Source organism: Eucyclogobius newberryi, unplaced genomic scaffold (assembly GCF_026437365.1).
Source record: "Eucyclogobius newberryi isolate DKJ021-1_F unplaced genomic scaffold, fEucNew1.0.hap1 SCAF_3, whole genome shotgun sequence".
Lineage (NCBI taxonomy): Eukaryota > Metazoa > Chordata > Actinopteri > Gobiiformes > Gobiidae > Eucyclogobius > Eucyclogobius newberryi.
The window spans coordinates 35,229,525-35,255,848 of record NW_027315945.1 but is presented as its reverse complement, the minus strand read 5'-3'; the positions used below and the strand labels follow the sequence as shown (position 1 = coordinate 35,255,848).

General features: G+C 43.7%; 1 protein-coding gene across 1 annotated transcript in view; it reads left to right on the top strand.

Moving 5' to 3' along the window:
- The window catches only part of tsnare1 (T-SNARE Domain Containing 1), a 198,100-nt gene extending 181,926 nt beyond the window's left edge, over positions 1-16,174 (top strand). Inside the window, exon 12 of the mRNA XM_072461107.1 lies at positions 15,955-16,174. Coding sequence (XP_072317208.1) covers positions 15,955-15,958 — 4 coding nt within the window. The 3' untranslated portion in view covers positions 15,959-16,174. The remainder of the gene's footprint in view (positions 1-15,954) is intronic.
- Positions 16,175-26,324: the final 10,150 nt, after the last annotated feature.

Below are 26,324 nucleotides of genomic sequence, written 5' to 3'. Positions count from 1 at the left end.
GCCATCATCGGACTCATCACGGACGACGATGACACGGAGTACAGAGGACTGGCGCAGGACTTTGTGGACTGGTGTCAGCGGAACCACCTCCTCATCAACGCGAGGAAGACCAAGGAGATGGTGGTGGATTTACGCAGACGCCACCACACTGCCCCCTCACCAGTGAACATCCAGGGACGGGACATTGAGAGAGTGGACTCATACAAGTACCTGGGTGTTCATCTGAACCACAAACTTGACTGGACTCATAACACAGATGCACTGTACAGGAAGAGCCAGAGTCGGCTCTACCTCCTGAGGAGACTCAGGTCTTTTGGAGTGACAGGGCCACTCCTGAAGACCTTCTACGACTCTGTGGTGGCATCAGCCCTCCTGTACGGTGTGGCCTGCTGGAGCAGCAGCATCACAGAGAGGGAGAGGAAGAGGCTGGACAGAGTCATCAAGAAGTCCAGCTCCGTCCTGGGCTGTGCTCTGGACTCGGTGCAGGAGGTGGGGGACAGAAGGGTCCCGGCTAGATTCACATCTATGCTGGACCATGATTGTCACCCCATGCAGGACACTCTGTCCACTCTGGAGAGCAGCTTCAGTGAGAGACTGATCCACCCTCGCTGTGTGAAGGAAAGGTTTCGCAGGTCTTTCCTTCCTGCTGCTGTCAGACTTTATAACAAACACTGTTAGTCCTGAACACTCGCAATACTGACCTAACCTAATACTGATGTGCAATTCTGTCATATGTGCAATTGCTGTTGGAATTCATGTGCAATTCATGTGCAATTACTGTGAAATTCATGTGCAATCTATGTGCTGTCGTGACACATATTCATGTGCAATTACTGTCGTGATCACATGCAATGGTATTTATGTATTTATTTATTTATTTATTTGTCTATGGGAGTTTTTTATTTATTTATAGGAGATCTTCTACTGAAAGTGTTTTTCAGACTTCCTATAAGTGATCTGTTCTTCTGTATCTACCTCTGTATCTACCTGCGTTGCACCAATGAAATTTCCCCATGTGGGACAATAAAGGAATATCTTATCTTATCTTATCTTAAATGCGGAGAGTCAATGGCAAACAACGCTGCATTGAGAACATGTGGTGGAGGGTGAATGTGGGCGACGTGTTTGTATGAATAAACAAATAATCATCATATCTTGCCATTGTGAATCGAAACCGTAGAGACGGAAGCAGCAAATGAGCAAATGAGCTCTGGAACAGGAAGTCAATGGACCCGTTTCAATGATCAGGCTAATCTAGGTCAATATTGTGTGCTGTAATGAACGAAATATAACATGATGATCTATGTATTTTGCAGTTTAATATTGAATACCCGGTGCGATCAATGCATTCAGAACGTTAAGGGAAGTAACAGACACACTTTAAGAATCCTCCAATCAGTTACAACGCTGCATGTGGCCTTAGCTATCAACGACAAACCCGAGCGGTTGTCAGGAGTTCACTGCTTGGAGCGAAGTTCAAACTGTGATTTATGTTCATATTCATGTTTAGAAAGCCCTTTACTTTCATTCCCTTGTGTATCTCTTGCCTTTAATGCAGCTGCTCTATAAAAGGCAATATTTCAGAATCCTTCTCCAAAACTTCAACCTGAATCTCGTTTCTTGTTTTTTGCATTAATTTGCTTTCACGTACCCAACGGAAACCCAACCAAACCCTGGGGACAAAACGATCCACAGAAAGTCACACTATCCTGGGTTCGATCGTGGAACCATCTCGCCCGCTCGTTGTGCCAAAAACGCCGCCCGAGCCGTTGGTTACAGATGTATTCTGGCGTTGTGGTTTATTTTCCCGGAGCAGACTTCTAAAAGTGCATAAAACGCGCGAAATGGCGATGCGGAGCAGACGCAGGAGGCTCAGAGCCGACGAGAGGGGCCCATAGATCAGAGTAATGACTTTGATGATGACAGAGAGAACCGGGGAGCTCCTCTTCTCCTCAAATCAATAGGCTGCCTCTTTATAGCGCTCTAAATAACCCCGTAACTGCGGCGTGACACTTTCCCAACCACTGGCCCCTCGCATCCAGCGCACATCGCCCTCCGAGGCCCCGGGACGTCTTAATATGCACGTCAGCTCCGGCCGGCGCTGAAAACCACCGGACACGGGGTTCACGGGGTTCACGGGGAGCGGTCTCTGCTGGGAGGACGAGGAGGAAATGTGTAGAGTGGGGTTGTGTTCGCCCGCAAACGGGAAGATTGGTGGTTCGGTTCCAGCTCTGACCAGTGTGTCATCAGCCTGACTTCGTTCACTTAACGATGAAGGAGTTTAAGAGGGGAAAATGCATTCTTTAAGTCAAGAAATGTCAGAATAAATTGAAAATGTGACAAATATTTGGTACTTATTCACATAAATAATAATAATTAAACAATATTTTCAAAAAGTTCTATATGAATTGAGCTTGATCAAGATGAGTGCGTCTGTCTCCTGTCCTGACCTTCAACATTTGTTTAATTATAATATTATGCGTTGATGCTTTTTTTGTCTTGAATTTGATCAAGACGCTCTCTATTATTTATTTCAAAAGTTCAAGCACCTTAGCAACGCTGCGATTTGAAGCAATGTCAAAGCCACATTTTGTTTGTTTGTCTTTAGGAAAATATCGTTCTTTTATTTTGAAAAATATATAAAACAGACTGATCATTGTAAAGCGAGTTAACGATTCATTGTGAATCATGTTCTTCGTGGTTCAACATTTGGTACAGGCCCTTCTAATTACCGTATTTTCTGCACTATAAGGCACACTTAATATCCTTTAATTTTCTCGAAAAACAACGGTGCGCCTTATAAACCAGTGCGTCTTATATATGGATTCATTCTCGTTGGACCTCAAAGCGATTTTGTGTGGTACAAAAAATGATCAAAAATAGACATTCATTGACAGTGAGTGTGGAAAATACGGTATCCATACTTTCTTTGATAAGACAAATGCTCCTCAACATTCCCAGTGAGTGGCAGCAGTATCGGCAACACAATTTCAGCCTATTTTTTGTCCGTGGAGCTGTTGTTTCATTAACTTTTACAGGGCAAAATGCAAAGTAGTTCCTCTGTTGTTGCCACGACTGAGCAGAGACAGTGGGAGATTTAGGACACTTCAACAACAATTAATTTATTCAACAAATGGACTCTCAAACACCTTATTTAATGAGCGAAAGGTAATGAGTTTGACTTATGTACGATCACAGAGTCTGCACTGGTGATAAATGTGAGCGTAGTAACAGTTTCCCTGTTGTTTATCTGCTTTTTCTACAACGGTTTAGCTGATTCTCTTCTATTACACGTCAGGTACAAACTAAATGTTTAGAGCTGCAGACTTTTCTCATGTGATTCCAGCAGCTCTTTCACGTTGCAGCCAGTTGTGTTTCGCGATAAATGGTCATAATTCACCACTGACTCGTGCGCTTTTGCCACTCACTGCTAAAAATCGGAATGCGAATACTTTAAAAATCCCTTTTCACGCTGGAGAAATGCAATCTTTACATCTGATCCTGAGGGAAACGAGCCGATAGAGCCAAAGACACAATACAAGCACTAACGCAATCAAAGCAAAACATTTATTAAACTCACTTTTTATCGGTTATAAAGATACTCTGCGCGTTCAGTTAGCATTTAAATAGATTTAGAAAATGTGGACCTGACATTTTCAGAGTGGACTTTCAGAAGCCAATACTATTTCACAGTAGATACATAGAAGAATATCTGAGGTTTTTGTGAGGTTTTGAGTCCGTAAAATGCTGCATGTAAATATGTTGAGCCATTTTACAGAATTTTAACCACAAGCACCTTTCCTCTGATAAATGTTAAAAGAATTTTGGTGAATACGTGTTATATTTAGACTCCAAAGCAGCTTTAGCCGGCAGGAAACAGCAGACACACTCGTCCTGAAAGAGGCTTATTCAAATTATGTAAAAAAGTTGACAACAGCGAGCGAGGATGCAGGAGCCGCGCTGATATGACAGGTACAAATATTCAAATATCATTGGAAATGGTTTGGTAAGTTCTGGAGAAGCACTGTGCTGAATGTATTAGAAAAATCACTCTTATTTGTAGTGTTAGCAAGCCTAAAATATTAGCCGTTACACTGCCCATGTTTTATTTGTAAATGGATGTGGGCGCTTCAGTAAATACATATATTTTCTGTTCTCTGTTGGTTTTCAAACGTCTATAAAAAGTTGATAAAACTCAATATTGCAACAATTTACTGTTGCCAGATACTTTTCCTTCGACCATTAGCGGTTACACAATTGTTTTGGGCCATCTGAAAGATCATTTATGCCTTTTATACTTTACATTACTACATTTTATACTTTACATTACTACATTTTGTTCATTGTCTGTCTATAAAACTTAACGCTAGAACAAAACTATGAGCCTGTATATTATTGGTTCATTGATTTGGACTGGATCTAGCTTCATCCATACCGTAACGTTACAGCGGAGAGACTTTAATACGCGCAAGACACGTTTTACATCCCAAAAAGTCTAGAATTTCACTTGCACAACAACGCAGCGCACTCAAATACAAAATGGGACTGAACCTGGAGCCAAACCCGGACCGGAATAGCGTCCAACCAAGTCGAGATCGGGACCAAAACCCGGATCAAACCAGGGCAGATCCAGAGCGGGTTCGAGTGCGGTCTTAACAACTCGACGCAATGATGTGTTTTCTACAAATGTTGGATGGATTAGACCCGTTTCCGCTGCAGTGAATGGAAGCTCGTGAGCCGGTACTTCCAAAGCTAGTCGACTCCTTCGCTCGCTATCGCTAATCCACGTCTACGAACGAGGAGAGTGACAATAAGCTCTCTGTCTGAACCGAAATCCTCTTAGCGGGCCGAGCTTTGTGGGTAAACTCGCCTCATGCAAATGCTAAACCCCATTAGCTTTAAGGGACTAGTCAGCTGCATTGAGATTAATGGCCGAGCGAGCGATTGATTAAATAGGGTTATTTCACATCTTCAGGGGAAAAATAAACAACAAAGTTAATGCCGGACATTTGTCACGGACGTCCCGGTGTCTGCGCTCGGAGAGGGAGGAGTTTCCGATGTGTTGTCTCACGCGGTTGGACAATAGCGGGACGGTCGGCGCGCAGATGTTTGCCAAATGATCTTGAATGTGGGATTGTTCCCGGCGACTGTAATAAGCACAAATATTGTTCCCATTTATTCCCGAAGCCCTTCATTCAAACGCTCGATTACGTTTGTATTCTAGCGTTACAGACATGAATCAACTTTAGTTAATCCTGCACTAATAAAGCAATATATAAGAGCAAGATGACTGCACCATAATATCAGTCTGGAACACTTTCTTTCCAGTTCTGTGTCTGGGATCATGACATCTCGACAAGCTTCCTCCAGATTCCGTTGCCATGCCGATGCCGTCCCAACAACGTTTTCGGTCCAGTTATGGATAAAATCACTCCATCGTTTCCTTTGTCTCCCTCTCGTCCTCTTCGTTAACAAATCCTTCCAGAACATGGGTACGGAGACTCTGGACACTGCTGATATGTGCACTATTGTCCTGTTTCTTTAGCCTTTAGCTTTCAATAAGCTTCTGCAATATTAAAAGATTTATTTCCGTCCAGCGCGTTGTTATTTTTCACCGATTGATCTTGATGATGTGAGAGAGTGACCGCTGCACAAAGAGAGTGACCACTGCACGAAGCCTTCTCCAGCTCCAAACACTGTCACTGCGGTTCAGATCTGAAGTACATCAGTTTCTGTTTCTCCTTTAGATGTTTTCTCTGCTCGATGCCAATTATATGACCCTTCTCGAACATCCATGACCACGGGATTCGTCTTTCCACACGTTAGTTTCAGAAATGTATCAGTTGGTGTTTGGATACCGTGTCGCAGTTGAAAGATCATCACCTGCAGCGGTTCTCCAGCAGGAGGAGAGGATCTGCTGTATTTACTTTGAGGAATCCGTGTTTTCAGTTGCTCGTCTCCAACTGGTCCAAAATGCTGCTGCCCGTCTTTTAACTGGAACAAGAAAATATGAGCACATTTCGCCTATTTTAGCTTCACTCCACTGGCTGCCCGTTCATTTTAGGACTCATTTTAAAACTCTTTTATTTACTTTTAAAGCCTTAAATGGTCTTGCCCCTCCTTACCTCTCCGAGCTGCTACACCCCTACACTCCCAGCCGTTCCCTCAGGTCAGCTGACCAGCTACTCCTGGCAGTGCCACGGGCTAAAGGTCAGAGGTGAACGAGCCTTTGCAGTGGCAGCTCCAAAACTGTGGAACAAACTGCCACTCCTCATTAGAAAAGCATCCTCACTGCCTCTATTTAAATCGCTTCTTAAAACCCATCTGTTTTCTCTGGCTTTTAACACCATGTAGTGTGTTGATTGTATGTTTTATATGTGTTGGGAGGGCAGCACCTTTTTATTTATTTTATTTTTATTCCATGGATTTTAGTGTGTTTGTTTGATTTAATTTTCTATTTGATTTTGTTTTCACATCTTATTTTATTACTTTTATCCTATTTTAGCCTGTCTTTTACCTTGCTGTGAAGCACTTTGGAACCCTCTGGTTGTATAAATCGTGCTATATAAATAAAGTGGATTGGATTCAGTTGTTGCTCTTTTCACGTTTCCTTCACGACCGACTCATTTGTTCTGTGGCTAGTCCAGCGTTTCTTAAGGAGACAGGTGGGAAGTGCTCAGTTACATTCAGGCAAGGCAAGTTTATTTGTAGAGCACATTTCATACACAAGGCAAAATTGTAGAAAATGTTCAGTTGCTTCATCTGGACTCGGTTTAGAAAAAACAAGACCTTTCAACTCTCATCTCACAAAAGGGAGAATAATTAGCCCATTAAAGGACTGATGGTAAACAAGAGGCTAGCTTGATAGAAAACAAAGAGGGTAAGTTTCTGTTGAAACAAACAACTTTTTCTTCTACTTCAGGAGGTCCCGCCCGGTGGGCGGGGCTTACCACAGAATACAATAAATATCTGAGTTCTAAATTCGCAAATTGACAATGACTCTTGGATGAGAGTCGAAACGTCTTGTTTTTTTCTAAACTGACACCAGCAGGAGGCCGGTCCATGTTTAGTCCTGACTCTGGCACCAGCAGGAGGCCGGTCCATGTTTAGTCCTGACTCTGGCACCAGCAGGAGGCCAGTCCATGTTTAGTCCTGACTCTGGCACCAGCAGGAGGCCGGTACATGTTTAGTCCTGACTCTGGCACCAGCAGGAGGCCAGTCCATGTTTAGTCCTGACTCTGGCACCAGCAGGAGGACGGTCCATGTTCAGTCCTGACTCTGGCACCAGCAGGAGGCCGGTCCATGTTTAGTCCTGACTCTGGCACCAGCAGGAGGCCGGTCCATGTTTAGTCCTGACTCTGGCACCAGCAGGAGGCTGGTCCATGTTCAGTCCTGACTCTGGGCACCAGCAGGAGGCCGGTCCATGTTTAGTCCTGACTCTGGCACCAGCAGGAGGCGGTCCAGGTTTAGTCCTGACTCTGGCACCAGCAGGAGGCCAGTCCATGTTTAGTCCTGACTCTGGCACCAGCAGGAGGCGGTCCAGGTTTAGTCCTGACTCTGGCACCAGCATGAGGCCGGTCCATGTTTAGTCCTGACTCTGGCACCAGCAGGAGGCGGTCCAGGTTTAGTCCTGACTCTGGCACCAGCAGGAGGCCGGTCCATGTTTAGTTCTGACTCTGGCACCAGCAGGAGGCCGGTCCATGTTTAGTCCTGACTCTGGCACCAGCAGGAGGCCGGTCCATGTTTAGTCCTGACTCTGGGCACCAGCAGGAGGCCGGTCCCTGAGGTCCTCAGAGTCCGAGATGGTTCATATGGCACTAACATGTCCAAGATGTACTTTGGTGCTAGGTCATGGAGAGATTTGTGTACAAGGAAATTTGGAAATATCTGTTAATTACTTGTCCAATTATAATAACACATTTTATTATTTCATTTACTCAGTGCCAAAATAGTTTCTACGAATACTTTTTAACTTTTTATTTGAGTTATTATTTGTGTCACTACTTTCTACTTCACTTCAGTGTGATTGTTTTAAAGTACCATGTTGAACACGCTCTGGTTCCCGGTCACCATCATTCACAGTTTCTTTGTGTCATTCACAGTTTCTTTGTGTCATTCACAGTTTCTTTGTGTCATTCACAGTTTCTTTGTGTCATTCACAGTTTCTTTGTGTCATTCACAGTTTCTTTGTGTCATTCACAGTTTCTTTGTGCAGATGTTCGTGTTTGTCAAAAATCACTGAAGCCAAAAATCACCTGTAACGAAACTGCCAACTGCCCGAATCGAGGTGGCATTTGTCGCTCCACAAAATCGGCCGCGTTAAAACCAGCTTCTCCGTTCCAAATCCCGCGCCTCCTGCCGCTCGGGCCCTTTCCTCCTCTGCACCCGCCTGACAGGCCCCGGCTAAGCCCCCTCCGCCAAGAGACGCCCCCCAGTTTCACCTGTTCCACAAATCACTCTCGCTTTTGGCTAATCCAACATCCGCCGCCAGGGCCCCGTCAGGAGAGGTGCATGCTGGGAGCTCAGGTCTCCAGGAAGTCGGGCGTCTCTCCGCGTTTTGACGGCAGGATTAAAGGTCACGAAGAAGCGCTCAGGCGTCGGTGCTAAACTTTTAGGCTAATCGTTTCTTCGCAGCTTTTGAGTTTTTTGCCGGTTCGCTCAGATCACCGTTGTCACTGTATTTTCCCGCGTTTCCGTGGTGACAGCGCCTCTCCCACTCCGTCGGTAATCCTCCCGGCAAAGTTGGGAGTAAGCTGACAGCATTGGGAAAAAGATAAATAAGGAGTGTGTGTGTTGTTTTTTTTTTCTTTTTTTAGCCGGTAAATGAAAAATGGCAGGGCACTTTCTCTTGCTGGCTGTGTTTATCACATATACGGACCCTTTGGCCGTGATTTTCAGTGTACATAAAGTTTCTCCACCAATTTAAAGTTACTGTATTTACAATAATGACATTGCCGTTTGCGGGTGAGAACTGTGTTATTATTTTTCGGCACAAGTGGCTCTGAAGTGTAGAGGTAAAAAAGAACCTAAAGCGAGTTTCCTGCATGGATATTTTTTTAATAATTTGGGCTTCGGGGAGTGGAAAGTCAAAAGTACTGATATTAAATAATGAGAAATTATTGAGGAGGTGGAAAAACAAGTTGATTTGTTTTCACTTTGAAACTTTTTAAACTTATATTTTTCTCCCCCCAGAACTGAACCTGGACTAGAACAAAACAACCTTTTATTCTTGGTTTTTTAATTACATTTTTGAAAATAATCTTTAAAACCACACAAAGATAGAGTGCGTTTTTGATATCACATTGAAGTTCGATGTTTTAATCAACTAAATTGTTCATTTTCGTTGAGCTCTTCATAACAGGAAGTAGCATACAAATGAGTCATTGTTCGACTAAGACGCTGTATCAAAAACAAGCGTAAGACCAAAGAATACATAATTAGATGGTGTTTTATCCATGTCGAGACGAGAACAATGGCAAACAGCTGACAGTGAGGGGGGCGGACATTTTCGACAGCCCGCTTCCTGGTTCGCCGAGGATCAATTTCATTACGCGTACGAACTAAATATAAACCTATCGCGTGACACCTCAAACTTCCCCATCCGGTGTCCGTTGATCGACGACACGCCCGGCGCGAAATGACGCTTTTGTTTCACCTCCGGACATTTCCCCCTCTCCCCCGTCGTCCAGGTTTTTAGAAAATACCGTTGGGCGTCCGCGTTGTACCCAGATGCCGTTCATCCTGCCCGCTGACTGACGATCAATGTGGGTGCCAGCGAACTGGTTTTGGCCGTGATTGATCGGGGCCATTAACTTCCCCGCGTCCGAAACGCCGGGGCGGTGGAAGCGGGCCCCGCCCCTGCGAGTCCGGATCGATCCGTGCCCAGATTGAGACCTCTAAATCTGGAGGATAAATGTCCATGAGCCGCGGCGTTGGGTGACGGAGCGCGCGGTTGTCGACTGTAGGACGAGTTTGAGCTGCTCCGGCCCTCTCGAGCCGAACGCCGAGGTAGCGGTGGTTTAAGTGCTCGCAGACTTTCACCCTTTGCTGCCCGCGCGGTCACCGGCGGGTTTGGCGTTAAACTTACTGGCTTTTTAGACGACCGCGAGAGGCTTGTGTAACGCGGTGACTCATGTTGTTCCTTGAAACGCAGGTCTTGAATTGCAGAACTATTATGTTTTCTTCCCTGTCGCTCGAATGCCTCTCATTTCTGAGTTCTGAGTCTCCACAGAATGGCATTAAACCTGTTTTCTACATCTTTTGCATTCATCCAGTTAAAGGTGTTTTATAGCATATAAAGCTTATAAAGGAAATGGGAAAATAGATGACACCTCTCCACAGATCTGACCTGTAACCTGCTCCGGTTGAACCCTCTGAGAAATGATTTGCAGCTGTTGCCGTTGGCGTGGCGGAGGGTCTTTTTGTCCGTGTGTAACATCTGCGCGGCACAACAGTTGGCACTCCCTACTCACAGCGATGAAGTCTTGGGTTCGATTCCCGGGCCAGAATTCGCATGTTGTCGGTCGTCATGGTGCGCCGCTTTCCTTTACGACCAAAACAAAGATTAGAAATGCCATCGGGGTTGTCCAGGTTAAGTAAAGGTAAAAAAAAACTCCTCTAGAAACGGCATCACAAAAACCCTTCTTGAAACTTAAAGGCGCAATGGACGATTTTTCGGCGATTTGAGAACGCAGGCGGAAGTGCACATGATACAACTAACACGTGCGTTTGTTTATTAGCGCATCGGATCACATCGCATCGCTCGTCTCCCATAGATTTCTGTCCACTTCTGCGTCAGCTCGAACTGTCTTTCTCCGTCTTTATTTTGCCCCGTACACTGAGGGAACTATATTATGATAGATCCATGCGCTTAGGCACGCGGAAACGTGGGGACGAGCCTGACGCGGCTGCAGGTGAGCGATAGGTGCGTTTTATGATTGATACGTGGCAGGAAAAATGATTTATCCACGCCACGAGGAAATATGATACAAAAAATTGCTGAAAAAATGGTCCATTCCACCTTTAATGATAAAGTACAGAAAAAGATATTGGGTTTATTTTGCTTTTCCTTTATCATATATTATTTTCTGCCCTTTTCCGCGATTACAAAACTCGAAATAAAACCCCTAAAAAGCAGACTTTGAGCGGTCGGGTCAGTGTGCAAAGAGGTCTGACAGAGGGTGGTGCCAATCCAAACACTTTTCTCTTTCTCTTTCTCTCTTTTCCCCCCTTTCTCCCTTTCTCTCTTTACCTCTTTACCTCTTTCCCTATTCTACATCTGTGTTTCTTCTCCTCCCCCCGGCCCCTCTTCCTCCCTCTCATTTCTGTCCTCCTCTCTTCTCTCCCTGTGTTTCTTCTCCTCCCTCCGGCCTCTCTTCCTCTTCCTCCCTCTCTCGTTTCTGTCCTCCTCCCGCGCACACGTCCAAACGTACCTCGACAGTCACCTCCTGCCTCTAAACTGGCGTCCTTCCAGCGCCCGGGACAGGAACATTGCGCAGATGGGCACAAAATAACCAATCTGACGGGGCCCGGGGTCCTTTCATGGGCCGGCTCTGCAGTGTGCTCATGCTCATTCTCCTGTCAAACTTCATACTTTTCCCATCACTCTCCTCGGCCCCCAGCTCCGTGTATTCGGCCCCTCGTGTTTAACTCCGGCCCCTCGTGCTCTCCCTGTCCATCACGCCTCCATTGACACTGGCACGTGGAGGGTCACATGACATGGTCACATTACATGGTTGTGTCCCTACGGTGGTCACATTACATGGTCACGATACATGGTCACATGACATGGTTGTGTCCCCACGGCGGTCACATTACATGGTCACGTTACATGGACAGATTACATGGTCACATTACATGGTCACGTTACATGGTCACGTTACATGGACAGATTACATGGTCACATTACATGGTCATGTTACATGGTCACAATACATGGTCACGTTACATGGTCACAATACATGGTTGTGTCACTACGGTGGTCACATTACATGGTCACGTTACATGGTCACGTTACATGGTCACAATACATGGTTGTGTCACTACGGTGGTCACATTACATGGTCACGTTACATGGTCACAATACATGGTCACGTTACATGGTCACGTTACATGGTCACGATACATGGTCACGTTACATGGTCACAATACATGGTTGTGTCACTACGGTGGTCACATGACATGGTCACATTACATGGTTGTGTCCCCACGGCGGTCACATTACATGGTCACGTTACATGGACAGATTACATGGTCACATTACATGGTCACGTTACATGGACAGATTACATGGTCACATTACATGGTCACGTTACATGGTCACAATACATGGTTGTGTCACTACGGTGGTCACATTACATGGTCACGTTACATGGTCACAATACATGGTCACGATACATGGTCACGTTACATGGTCACGTTACATGGTCACGATACATGGTCACGTTACATGGTCACAATACATGGTTGTGTCACTACGGTGGTCACATTACATGGTCACGTTACATGGTCACAATACATGGTCACGATACATGGTCACGTTACATGGTCACGTTACATGGTCACGATACATGGTCACGTTACATGGTCACAATACATGGTTGTGTCACTACGGTGGTCACATTACATGGTCACGTTACATGGTCACAATACATGGTTGTGTCACTACGGTGGTCACATTACATGGTCACGATACATGGTCACGTTACATGGTCACGTTACATGGTTGTGTCACTACGGTGGTCACATTACATGGTCACGATACATGGTTGTGTCCCTACGGTAGAAAAAGACATTACACAGACACTGTTCCGTTTGGTTCCATGGATGCAGGTGGAGTCAGTGAAATCATAAAACCTCCAAGAGCAGATGCCACATGAAAGTTCTGGAAGTTTATGTGTTGAGAGAGAAAACTGAAAAGAAAAACCAATGCAAACCAAAACGACATTTTCTTTCAGAGTCTTCAGAGGAAATGTGTGAATTATGGCATTGGCTGAGTGGAGGAGTCATTTTGTGTCTGATTTAAAGGCACTGCACATATAGTTGCCCCCTCACTGCCTGACCACAACTGTCCTGTTAGAAAAAGCCTTCGGGACAGAACATAGAGGTTTTGCATAGTTTATGGTTCATAGCGCTGTAATTACTGGCCCACGTTAAACCCATTTTACATTTATTTTTTTATTCCAACCGGAAACCGCACTTTAAAATGAGAAGATTAGCAATAAAAGTCCAACAATTGTCATGTAACTGAACCCACAGACATGTCGACCGTGTGATTCCATTTCATAGCTGGTCTCCGTCGTATTAATCATGTTTTTTTACGGTTGTGTTCCCTCTTATCCTTTCATTTTTTATTTTTTTATGTCATCTAAATGGTCTGATTTGGATACTCCGACAGGCAATCGATAGAAAATGCATTGGCAACGGGAAGCGGTGATTAATTGCATCATTAGAAACGTTCCACATCAGAAACGGACCGACCGATTCAGAAACACTTTGGTTTCTGAAGCGATTGTGCTAAAATTGTGGTTGTGGAATGGGATTTTGGTGATACTTTAAAACGCTTTTGTTCCGTGGTGTGCGTTGTTAGCGAGTGTTAGCTGCAAGGAAGCTAATGCGCTAAACTAGAGTTAAAGGGCCAGATCCCCATTCATCATAATTAGGTTAACGTCATTCGAAAAGCTGTATTACTTCTATATTTGCCTTATTTTTATGGTTTCTGTAAAGCTGGAATATTAAAAACTATTATTTAATGTATATATTATTAAAAACCTTACAAAGATACATGTGATTCTTTTATTAGTTAGTCAGTTCATCAATCTTTCTGTCTAAAATATGAATCCTGTTGCAACTTTTAATCCCAGTCGCAATGTTGAATGGGAAAAAATGCAATTAGCTGTATTTCACTGGCCCTAGTTTTATGTTTAACCGCCGCAAAACGACATTAATTGGGCCTAGAAAGTTATTAAGTAGGTCTATTATTTCTAATACAATCAGCAGCGCCGCGCCGAGCCTCTTTGGGGGCCCGGGGTCCTTGCGCTTATTCAAACCCTTTTTACACATTTGCGTATTCAATTTAACCGTTTTCTAACCACTGTCCTCTCGATATTAAGCCCACCCTGAACTAACTCGGTCGGAATTTAATGAGCTTTATCAAAGTCCCGGATAAAAGCGCCTCTTTGCAGACGTGCACTTCACCTATTAACAGTAGTGTAGATAAAAGTGAGTGTGCCTCTAGTGTCCGGCCCGCGCCGTGATTAATGGACCACTTCCATCTCTTGCACACTGAACTCTGGGCTTGGACTTAATTAAAACTCCAGCACTGACCGCCATTCATAAATTACTGACCGCCACCTGTGACACCTTGAGAATAAAATGAAAACATTAATATTTCACAAATGAAAGGGAATAACAAGGCTCCAGAAGCCGTTTGGAAGGACTGTAACTCTAGAAGAAACTTTGACTTTTTTTGTTGATGATGTATTTATTTTAAGCATAGGTAAAGCCATAGCCGTAGCCGTAGGCCTAGGCGTAGACGTACTTGTGATACTGTGTCTGCTCTCTGCTTGTGTACTTGTGATACTGTATCTGCTCGTGTACTTTTGATACTGTGTCTGCTCTCTGCTCGTGTACTTGTGATACTGTATCTGCTCGTGTACTTGTGATACTGTGTCTGCTCTCTGCTCGTGTACTTGTGATACTGTATCTGCTCGTGTACTTTTGATACTGTGTCTGCTCTCTGCTCGTGTACTTGTGATACTGTATCTGCTCGTGTACTTGTGATACTGTGTCTGCTCTCTGCTCGTGTACTTGTGATACTGTATCTGCTCGTGTACTTTTGATACTGTGTCTGCTCTCTGTTCGTGTACTTGTGATACTGTATCTGCTCGTGTACTTGTGATACTGTGTCTGCTCTCTGTTCGTGTACTTGTGATACTGTATCTGCTCGTGTACTTGTGATACTGTGTCTGCTCTCTGTTTGTGTACTTGTGATACTGTATCTGCTTGTGTACTTGTGATACTGTGTCTGCTCTCTGCTCGTGTACTTGTGATACTGTATCTGCTCGTGTACTTGTGATACTGTGTCTGCTCTCTGCTCGTGTACTTGTGATACTGTATCTGCTCGTGTACTTGTGATACTGTGTCTGCTCTCTGCTCGTGTACTTGTGATACTGTATCTGCTCGTGTACTTGTGATACTGTGTCTGCTCTCTGCTCGTGTACTTGTGAAACTGTATCTGCTCGTGTACTTGTGATACTGTATCTGCTCTCTGTTTGTGTACTTGTGATACTGTATCTGCTCGTGTACTTTTGATACTGTGTCTGCTCTCTGTTCGTGTACTTGTGATACTGTATCTGCTCGTGTACTTGTGATACTGTGTCTGCTCTCTGTTCGTGTACTTGTGATACTGTATCTGCTCGTGTACTTGTGATACTGTGTCTGCTCTCTGTTTGTGTACTTGTGATACTGTATCTGCTTGTGTACTTGTGATACTGTGTCTGCTCTCTGCTCGTGTACTTGTGATACTGTATCTGCTCGTGTACTTGTGATACTGTGTCTGCTCTCTGCTCGTGTACTTGTGAAACTGTATCTGCTCGTGTACTTGTGATACTGTATCTGCTCTCTGTTTGTGTACTTGTGATACTGTATCTGCTCGTGTACTTGTGATACTGTATCTGCTCGTGTACTTGTGATACTGTGTCTGCTCTCTGCTCGTGTACTTGTGAAACTGTATCTGCTCGTGTACTTGTGATACTGTATCTGCTCTCTGTTTGTGTACTTGTGATACTGTATCTGCTCGTGTACTTGTGATACTGTATCTGCTCTCTGCTCGTGTACTCGAGGTACTGTATCTGTGTATCTGTGTATCTGTGTACCTCACACGGGGGACATAAACACGGCCCTCCCTCCAGCGGCTGATTGATGGGCCCTGTCCGCTCTGCTTGTGTTTTACAGGTAGGAGCCATCATTACCGCGTCGCCGTGGTGATCCGACCCGCCCTGACCTTTGACCCCGGCAGCTGGTTTCCAGTTGGAGCGTGCCCCGTTATATGGCCCCCTCTCCATCATGGCTGTGTGTACATGTGCTCCCAGGGGCCGCTAATGGGACACACACACTGGGATTATCACCGTCGACCTTTGGTAGAACGCCATTGTTTATTACAGCCAGCGCCGTTTGTTTGTCTAGAGTCTAAGCAGTAAACAACACCATAAACAAGCTTAATGCAGGCGGCCGTGAATTGGACTAAAAAGTAGAAAGTACTTTTCATATGGATTGAGGGGTTATTTAAATTTTTTTTATGGTAAAATTCTGCCTCAAGATTTTGACTGTGACGTTTATGTTTAACTAAAGGTTAAATCACAAACATCTCTAAATTTGACGTTTGAAAAAAATCTCTTTGAAATACTTTTAGTTTTAAAATGAGTACTTCAAAATGTTTGTGCTACTTTTACTTTACTTTTTTACTTTTTTTTTCACTCCTTATCCGTATTTTTTTGAACCATGGAAATGTATAAGTTCAAGTATAAAAACTTGAACTTGAACTTTTTTAAGAATAATAATTTGTATGTACAATATTTCAAATCATGTCCACCATATGATTCAATTAACAATGATGACTCATTGCCTAAGAAACGTTTTCAGTTACAATTCCTATGGAGAAAAATAGAAAGTTACATAATGCACCTTTACTATAAGTTTCAGCTAAATATTTCAAACAAATGTTCCAATGTGGGTCGAAAAAGCACATGTGACGTTACAACAAATGGATTAATACAGTATCTTCAGATAAGCTAAAGCTAAAGTTTAAGAGTTTAAAAGCACTCTGTAATCTCAGCGACACATTTACATAACCTGTGTATTCTGTCGGGTCGGTGTGGTGTTTATATGCATGCGAAAAACGAGAACGTTGCTCCCACAATGCACTGGGAGTCCCGGACGTGCGCTGCGATTGGTCAGCGTGTCAGCGTGTCCTGTGATTGGTGACTGCTCTGATCGTTGGACAGAGAGCGTGGAAACCGGAGGATGAGGCGCGCTTTTATTTGTAGTGTTTTCAATGACTTCCCACTATCTGCTCGTGGTGTAATCTATTGTTCTTAGATTGTTTAGTGACAATGAAGCTGACAAATGATATACTTTATTGAATTAAATGTTGCATCTCACTTTGTTGTCGAGTCGTTACTATCGCTGCGGCCACTTGAGAGGAAGAACGGGAAAAAACGGGGAAAGCATCTCAAACGTTGTCGAAAGTTAGTTGTAAACGACTGAAATCGAAGTCTGTATCGTGGGATTTTGAGTCTGGTTCAGCAAAACCTTTTATTATCAAAGCTTTTATATAATTATGATGCTTGTTTTTGATCATTTGCCGCCTTAACAGTTGCTCAGTTGGGTTTAGAAAGCCATTTTTAAGCCAAAATCAGGTGAAATCAGGTAAAACTTAAACGTTGAAAAGAGGATTTTTGCGATCAATCAGAGTCTCATTTCCTCGTGGCGTGAACAGCTGAGTAGTTCACCCACATGATGAGTGGAGGGCGGGTGAGTGGAGGGCGGGTGAGTGGAGGGCGGGTGAGTGGAGGGCGGGTGAGTGGAGAGCGGGTGAGTGGAGGGCGGGTGAGTGGAGGGCGGGTGAGTGGAGGGCGGGTGAGTGGAGGGCGGGTGAGTGGAGGGCGGGTGAGTGGAGGGCGGGTGAGTGGAGGACGGGTGAGTGGAGGGCGGGTGAGTGGAGGGCGGGTGAGTGGAGGACGGGTGAGTGGAGGACGGGTGAGTGGAGAGCGGGTGAGTGGAGGGCGGGTGAGTGGAGGGCGGGTGAGTGGAGGGCGGGTGAGTGGAGGGCGGGTGAGTGGAGGGCGGGTGAGTGGAGGGCGGGTGAGTGGAGGGCGGGTGAGTGGAGGGCGGGTGAGTGGAGGACGGGTGAGTGGAGGGCGGGTGAGTGGAGGGCGGGTGAGTGGAGGGCGGGTGAGTGGAGGGCGGGTGAGTGGAGGGCGGGTGAGTGGAGGGCGGGGGGGAGTGTGCGCATGCGTATTTTTCAAAAATGGACAAACTGTCGCTGATTTCTCAGATTTGGCAAAAAATCCTCTATTCAAACTTTAAGTGAACGGATTTAAAAAGAGGAGCTCTCCATACATTCTCGATGAGGAAGTAGCGATACACCGCACATGCTCAAAAACTGAAATGGTGGAGTTTTGCACTGAAGACCAACAAGTCGTGCTCTGCTCAAGATGATTAACGATGTGGCATTATATTCCAACGAAGCAAAGGAACCTGAGAAACGATGGCTAAACGGACTGTGCCTCAATCCATATGTTAAAGTAGTTTCTGTATTTGTGAACAACATTGCTTCTATCGTTTATCTGTCGTGGTTCAACATGAGAGTGAGCGGCACTGTTCAGAATCAAACACGGACCTTTTAAAAGTCTTATCGATTGAAAGTTTGCTATCGATGTACAGTACATATGAGACGTAACCGCGCGTCTTCCACATGAACATAAAGCAGAGCAGACATTACATTCAGAGCGACGCTATTGGGCTCTTTGTGGCCGAAACTTGTGCCAATCTTTCTTCTTTCTTTCTTTTCTCCGCGGAGATAAGCGCAAAGTGTCCAAAGGGTCAAATCCATACCCGAAACGCGTCCTTTTCTTCCCCTATTGTCCGTCATGGCTGAACTCTGCGCCGACCTTGTGGGATTATCGCACCGCGAATGTGTCAACTCCCTTCAATCACGCCACGACGTCCACCGGCTTTTCATTTCAATGTGTTTTTTTTTAATTCTCTAATCCAAACAGAGACACATTAAACAAAACGGACAAATCTCCAGCGAAATGTCAAGTGGCACAAGTGCAATAATTGACTTTAATCCTGTCCTGTCTGGAGAAAAGTTAAGAAACCGTCTTAATGAATGCGATATTAAAACATTTAAAAGTACGAGACTTACCTGGAGGTCGTGTTGATTTACGCCGTTGTCGGACAGAGTTAACATTGTCTTCGCTCCGAGCGGTTTCTCCTTTTGCGATTGCCGGGCGTCCGTGTAAATACAGCAGAAACGAGGGGATAAGAGTCTGGGGAAATGAAGAGGCACCGGAGGGAATTCTAATGCAGCGGGAGCCGGCGATCGCCCGGGCGCTCACCGTGAGGAATGCAAACTCCAGTTAAATCCCGGAGAGAGATGGAGGAGAACGACAAGCTGGAATTATTGCCACTGAGATAATTACAAACTTTTGACAAAGAAGGAGGAAGATACAACGAGAGCCGACGTTTGGAATTTGGATCGCTTCAGATGTTTGACCCTGAATGACTCCAGTGGGATTCAGAACTTTATGTAGAGCTGTCTGTGTTTTTATGGTTAAGTATTTTAACTTTTCATGCGCAAACAGTGTAAAAAAGGAGCTAATGATACTGCATTTATTATAGAGTTACAGCATATTATTTATTCACCGTCACTCATAAACCCATAAAACCGCGGAACTGCAACAATTAATCTGAATAATCGTGACTAATAGACTATTAGAACAATTGTAATCATTATGTGTACTATACAACCTTTAAAACGCATACAATAACACATTTAAAAAAACAAAAAATTGTAAAAAAGTAGTGGTATTATCGAATAAAAATGCCCCCCCAAAAAATAAAAAACATGTTATTCATTAATATTCTCTATTTAGAAGCCTTCAGTCACAATATCCCAGCTAATGGAAAAAATAATCGCTGACTAAACTGATACTTAAATAAATGTTTGTTGCAGCCTTAATAATAGTTAGTATTTGTTAAATACAAATATTTGAATACATGACAACACCTTTGTTTTCTTAAACACATGTTTGTCTAAAGTTTGTGTATTAATAACATAGATAGAGAGAGGCCTTTGCTCAGTGTTACTTTTATTCAAAAACTTCCACTTTTCTCTTGTAAAACTATGATAAATATTTGCCACAGGTTTATTACATGAATACAGCATTAACTTATCATATTAAAATATAAATACAACATGAACCTGTTGAAATTACTGTCTTGAATTCACTCTGCATTTGCTCCAGTTCCATTGTGGTCTCTAACTTACACCGTGTCCTTCCTGGAACCACATGCACCGAGTTACAGCCTAATAACTCCTTCTTACAACTTAATGACTCACCAGATCAAAATAATTAAAGCTACATCCTCCTGCTTACCTTCCAGATCTCTCTCTGCGTGTGTGCGTTTCTCATTAGACCGAAAACGTTTCAAACTCTACGTCTGGGGCCTCGACGGCTGTTGGAACGGCAGAAAAACCTGGGCTAATTTCCCTTTTTTCCCCCCGTTCCGTATTTAAAGCGTATGGCTCAAAGTCGATGTTGAGCGGCGGCGGCGGTCCATCATTAGCTCCTCTCTGGGCTGGATGCTCAGAGCAGCGAGAGAGGCAGATAAATCAACATTTTATGGCTCCTCGGGGCTGTGTGGATCAAGCCGGGTCTGCACAGGGACATTAAGGGCTTTCTAATGGGCCGCACAGCCGAGGAGGAGAGCACAACAAGTCCTCACGCCTCCGCCGCCATCAGCAGACGCCTCTCAGCTCAAATCTACTGTAATGAACTGTACTTTTGCATCTCCTGCTGATGTTAATCTTTGTACAATTGCATCGATCTCTACAATAGGTGATAATGACACCGTTTGGAACATTATAAGATGTATAATTGATTGTATTTTGGACAATATACATGTGGTTTAGGCTCCAGTCCATACAAATGATCCTTCTGATGACTCACTACTTTCAGATTTTCCGCTTCATATAATTGTATTCAGTTTTACCGGATCTTGACTGAACTGTCACAATGAAAGACTTTACTGTGCACAGACAAACCCTCATGTTAATATTGTCTAATCTAAAGGTTTTGTTTTGAGTTCAATTGAGTTGCCAGGCGCTCATGGAGCTCTGTAAGTATCTTTAGTCAGTAGGCATGAATCATTATATGATTCATGCCTACTAACCCTAACCCTAACCCTGATGTAAATAAGAACGTTTACTTACCCTTAGTATTAGTATTATTTAGTCTTATGCTGGCTATTTTTACTTTACTTTATTTTATTATTATTTACTTTATTTTATTTTATCTTTATCATTTTATTTTATTTTTATTTTTTTTTCCCTACATTCCCTATTAAGATATGAGAGGAGTTTTGTTAATAAGAGTTTTTTTGTTTTGTTCATAAGAGTTCTTCTATTAAGAGTGTTTTTTGAAACTATAAGTTATCTGTCCTTTTCCTCTGTATCTACTGCGTTGTAACACTGAAATTTCCCCATGTGTGGACAATAAAGGATTATCTTATCTTATCATGCCAGGGCCCGGTGCTGTCCAGTTTCAACTAAATTAAATATATCTTTTAACTTTACTGTTCGAATATAGTTTTCTCACAATATTTTACATGTTTACATCAACTTGTAAAATCGAATCTAATCTTCTAAGTGAACTGACTATTGCATTATGACTTGACAAAGAGGATTTTACAGTCTTTATTTTGAGTAAAGGTAGAGCACTGACTTCAGCACCTTGGACAGCGACACTTGGCACTTAAAGACTTGACGTAATGAGCAGCTTGTGATTTTATTATTTCACAACATAAATGGATATTAAAGCAGTGTTTTAAAGCATTGTTCCAGTTGTGTTTCTGTCTGGCAAAACAATATAGTCTGATTTTTAGCCAACACAATGTTATGACTAATGGTTGTTTATTTTGTATTTGTATTGTATTTTTCCTGTAAGACCAGCTCACTGGCAACATTTAATAATGCCTTACACTGTTGTCATTATTCACTCAGTCCATGTGCAGTGGTGTAAGCCACTATTGCAGCCACAGCTGCCCTGGGGCAGACTGAAGCAGGCAAGGCTGCCACAACAACACTTCAGAACCAGAATTAGGAATTTGCCAATTTCCATTGAACTTGTGACACCAGAAGCTTCCTTAGACAACGTTGTGTTTTCACACCAAGCACTTTCGCATGTAATCTGATGAGTGAAAACCATTATTAATTAAAGATAAAAGATTACGTGTCCCAATATCTTATCATAAAAAATGCATTTCGGCTGTTTGGAATCACAGTGTCATTGTTTAAATAATCAAGAATTATAAGAGAACAAAGCCATGATTTTCTCATGTGTTTTACCAGATGATATCCCGCCCCACAATTCTTCAGGGTAAAACTACTGCGTTTGTTTCTAATATTAAGCACTATGGCTTTGTACCACACCAAGAGCCCTATAAGGCTCACTTGCAAAATCTGTTTAAAAAAATTAATATAAAGCTTGTATAATCGTAACAAATCCTGCTTCATTCTTCAAGACTATACACATCTTGTATCTTATCTCAAGTATCTGTTTTTTATGTTGGATTATGGTTTTATTATTGTATAATTTTTTTCTTTTTTGAATCAAAGAGTGAAAATTCTGTAAAGGAAAAAAAAAAGCTTTTAAATGTAGTTTCTCAAATGTTTCTTTATAATTGTGTGCTGAAAGTTTGCCATTTTGGCCCAAGTCACCCTTGAAAAAGAAAGAAAGAAAGAATGAAAGAAAGAATGCACTGGTCTTTGCATTCAACAAAAACACAGCTGCCAGTGAGAAAAATGACAAAAGAGCTACAACAACGCCAATATCGATAGAGCCAGTGAATATATTTGATTTTATTAATCTTTACTGAACCAGGAAGTCCCATTGAGATTCAGAATCACTTTTACTAGAGAGACTTGGTCAAAGAAGCAGCAAAAACAATCAACACAGAACAAAAAAATCACTAAATATTTCATTATTCAAAAAACACACACACCTCTCAGTCACCAAATTTGTATTCATTCTTTTTAATATTTTCTTTCAAATATAGGCTGCTAAAGCTGTCTCCAGTCGAAAGTCAAATGTGATTGACGCAGTGATAACTATAAAACCATCACCATCAACACAAATGAACCATGAGCTGACGAAAAGCTGTCCGCATTGTGCAAACATCTGATGAATTGCCTTCTAATTCAGCCGTATCATTGCGCATCGATCTGCTTCACAAATCCCCCTCATATCTCTGAAAGTGCTGGCAAGACAAAGCGCGCATAGTCCGCGGCGGCACATCAGAGGTCGCCGGGGTTCAGTGCTCAGCGTTAATGACACGGTCCTAGTCCTTTTCCTCCTCATCATTACGACAGCGCCGAAGAAACCCGGCATCGGGAGGGGAAAAAATGGCCTCCCAACAAAGACATTACTGTTACTCGTGACATCAAAGACACGCAAAGCTAATTTTCTGTTGGACGATGCTAGAGATCAGAGCGCAGAGGGGCAGGGTTGGAAATGTAGAGGACTTTAAGCCTTTTATGGAGCACAACCTGGGACAATAAATGCATTCAAATCATACGCTGTGACGGTCACTCTGGTGGCTAAGAAAACAACTGCAGGTTCAGTCCCATCTCTGTCTCTTCTCCCACCATGAACGAATGTTGTTTTCACGTAATTCAACCCGAGGGCAGCTGTGACAAGGGTAGGAGCGTAAAATCACCAAGTTTAGGGAGTGAATGAATGGCACGATGTAGCCCAAATGTGCAATAAAAACGGAATGCATTAAAAAGAGCAAAACGTCAACATGTTTAAGGCACATTTTGTTGTTCTCGCTGCATTTGACGCATCATTCTGTGCTAATTTGTCTCTTCTCAGACACAGAGTGACCACAGTTAAGTAGGCTATTGATGCTGTAAATATGTGATCTCTGAATCGCTGAAGCTCTGACCTCCGACTCGGACAACACAGACTTTTGTCAGAAGCACGCGTTGGGCTCAGCTACTGCGTAAGGCCAGGTCTCTAACTACGGACCCCCTACGCCCGCCGCTTCATCGCTCTGGCCGACGCTACACGGTCCCTCGAGGAAAAATAAACGGCGCAGAGATAGTTTTGTACCTGCAGCAATCGGAACACCGACCCTGCCCATACGCAGCACCTTAGGCGTCTGCTGCGAGTGGACTGTAGCAGACTGTGATTACTGGAGGCTTTATGTACGTCACTTATATCATGCGTTTGTCTTGATTTTGATGTTTGTAGAGTGCTGAACCCAACGAGAGACACAGTGCAAAGGTATTTATTAACAAACAACAGATTTAGCTGGTGTCAGAAGGCTCAAATCAAACACCCAAACAGGGCATTGATCTCAAAATCCTATACATTTTTGTTTGGGGGGCAGATCTTAGCCAGCATTAATAGCCTGGTCCGTTTCTTTCCTCATCATAACACCAAAGCTTCAGCGCCGAGGTCAGGAAAGGAAATTGCCTCCAAACAAAGATATCCCTGTTACTGCGACTTCAAAGGCAGCGCGATTCACAGAGTACTTATGACCAGGCTGGATCTGAAAGGAGAGCTTGCCCGGCGCGCATGCCCTTTAATTCGACAGGCTTTTCATCTGCCTCCTGGACACCGCCGCAGCACGAGCGAACCGCAAAGCTTGACTCCAAATTCAGCTTTCAGCCAAACATAAACCACTTCTCTGCTAACTTTAATTTGTAAAACATACCTTTGGGGGGAAATTGACGTTTTCTTGTATAAGATTGATGCAACGAAACGGCCGCAACGTCAAAACGGAACACGAAACAACAAACAAACACGATGGTTTGATGCAGGGGCAGAGAGCTAACATTTCAAATAAATCTATATCAAAATGTCACCCGGAGCCGCGGCTATATGTTACCCTATCAACCAAAACAAACGTGGCATTTTCGATAATGCCACTCCGTCCTATACAGGCCCAAACGCTTCAGAGAAAAATACATATTGCCTTTATATTCAAATTTGAATCCCTTGCGGACAAAGCGCAGCCTCTATCAAAATGAACGCCTGCAACGCAAATCCACACTGTAACGGGACAACGCGCAGTTTCCCACAAACAAAACGCAATTCTCATCCAACTCGGCGCGTCTGGGTGTAATGAGAAGCGGTGTGTTTAATTAACCTACCTAACTTGTTACGTCCAATCCAGAAGCAACTGCAAAAAAAGCAATTACCTGAAAATTGAAGTGCCTAAGAACTACTTTGGTTATGGTTTACGTGAAGTGGGTAATTTAGTTCTGTGGGCAATGGGCGTTCAACCGTGGCGTGATGAATAAGGACAAACTGCTCATGAACTGGCTTTGTAATGGAAGAAAATGTGATCCAGATGTGTGTGTTTTTTGGTGAATGGTGGACTCAGATGTTATGTGCCACACGCTTACACTACAATCAGACCAAATGACGATATAAAATGAATAGAAATCACATTTAAACGTCCCTTTGATTATTGCACATTGTCCATTCCATTCAGCAATAAAGCGTCCAAGTCATTGCACGATATAGTTGACGACAACAATGGGAACAAACCTTTTAAAAAGTTACAGCATTGCCACCGATACCCAGAATGCAAACTGGACATAAAGCGATGTAATTGCGCTTTTGGCTTCACAAACAAAGCTACAGTTTCCGAACGTTGGTGTCAATGGAGCGCGTTCACTTTCACGTTTAATAATGTCATCACTTTCTGAAGGTTTTGTGAGTATTTAATTCGGTGAAAAGAACAAGTTGAACTCTTTTCAGTGACTACAAACCAGGTCAACAAATCTGCAACCTGACATTTAAACAGCAAAGTTCTGTCCTGTTCTCAGCTCAATTCAAAACTATGTGTATAAAGTGCACAGTATTTTGGAAATGATTGGACCACTTCAGACTGCTAAGTGAAAGGAGAACGAATGAATCAATATTATTCCAGAGCAAAACACTGACTTTATTATTCAGTTTATCATGTGGGGATTTGGAGCGAACAGGGGCCAGTCCCTCACTTGGATTTGGAACCAGAGAAAATCACAGGGCAGAGATTTACACCAACTTCAATGTGGTTTTCATCCCACTGAATTCCTTTTTATTAATTATATGGATTACAATTATTATCATATGGATTCTTTACGGGTCACTGTATTTTAACTTGTGCGTCTTCAGTCCTGCGTCTTCAGTCCTACGTCTCCAGCCCTGCGTCTTCAGTCCTGCGTCTCCAACCCTGCGTCTTCAGTCCTACGTCTCCAGCACTGCGTCTCCAGCCCTGCGTCTCCAGCCCTGCGTCTTCAGTCCTACGTCTCCAGCCCTGCGTCTCCAGCACTGCGTCTTTAGCCCTGCGTCTCCAGCTCTGCGTCTCCAGCCCTGCGTCTCCAGCCCTGCGTCTCCAGTTCTGCGTTTCTAGCCCTGCGTCTTTAGCCCTGCGTCTCCAGTCCTGCGTCTCCAGCCCTGCGTCTCTAGCCCTGCGTCTCCAGCCCTGCGTCTTCAGTCCTGCGTTTCTAGCCCTGCGTCTCCAGCCCTGCGTCTCCAGCTCTG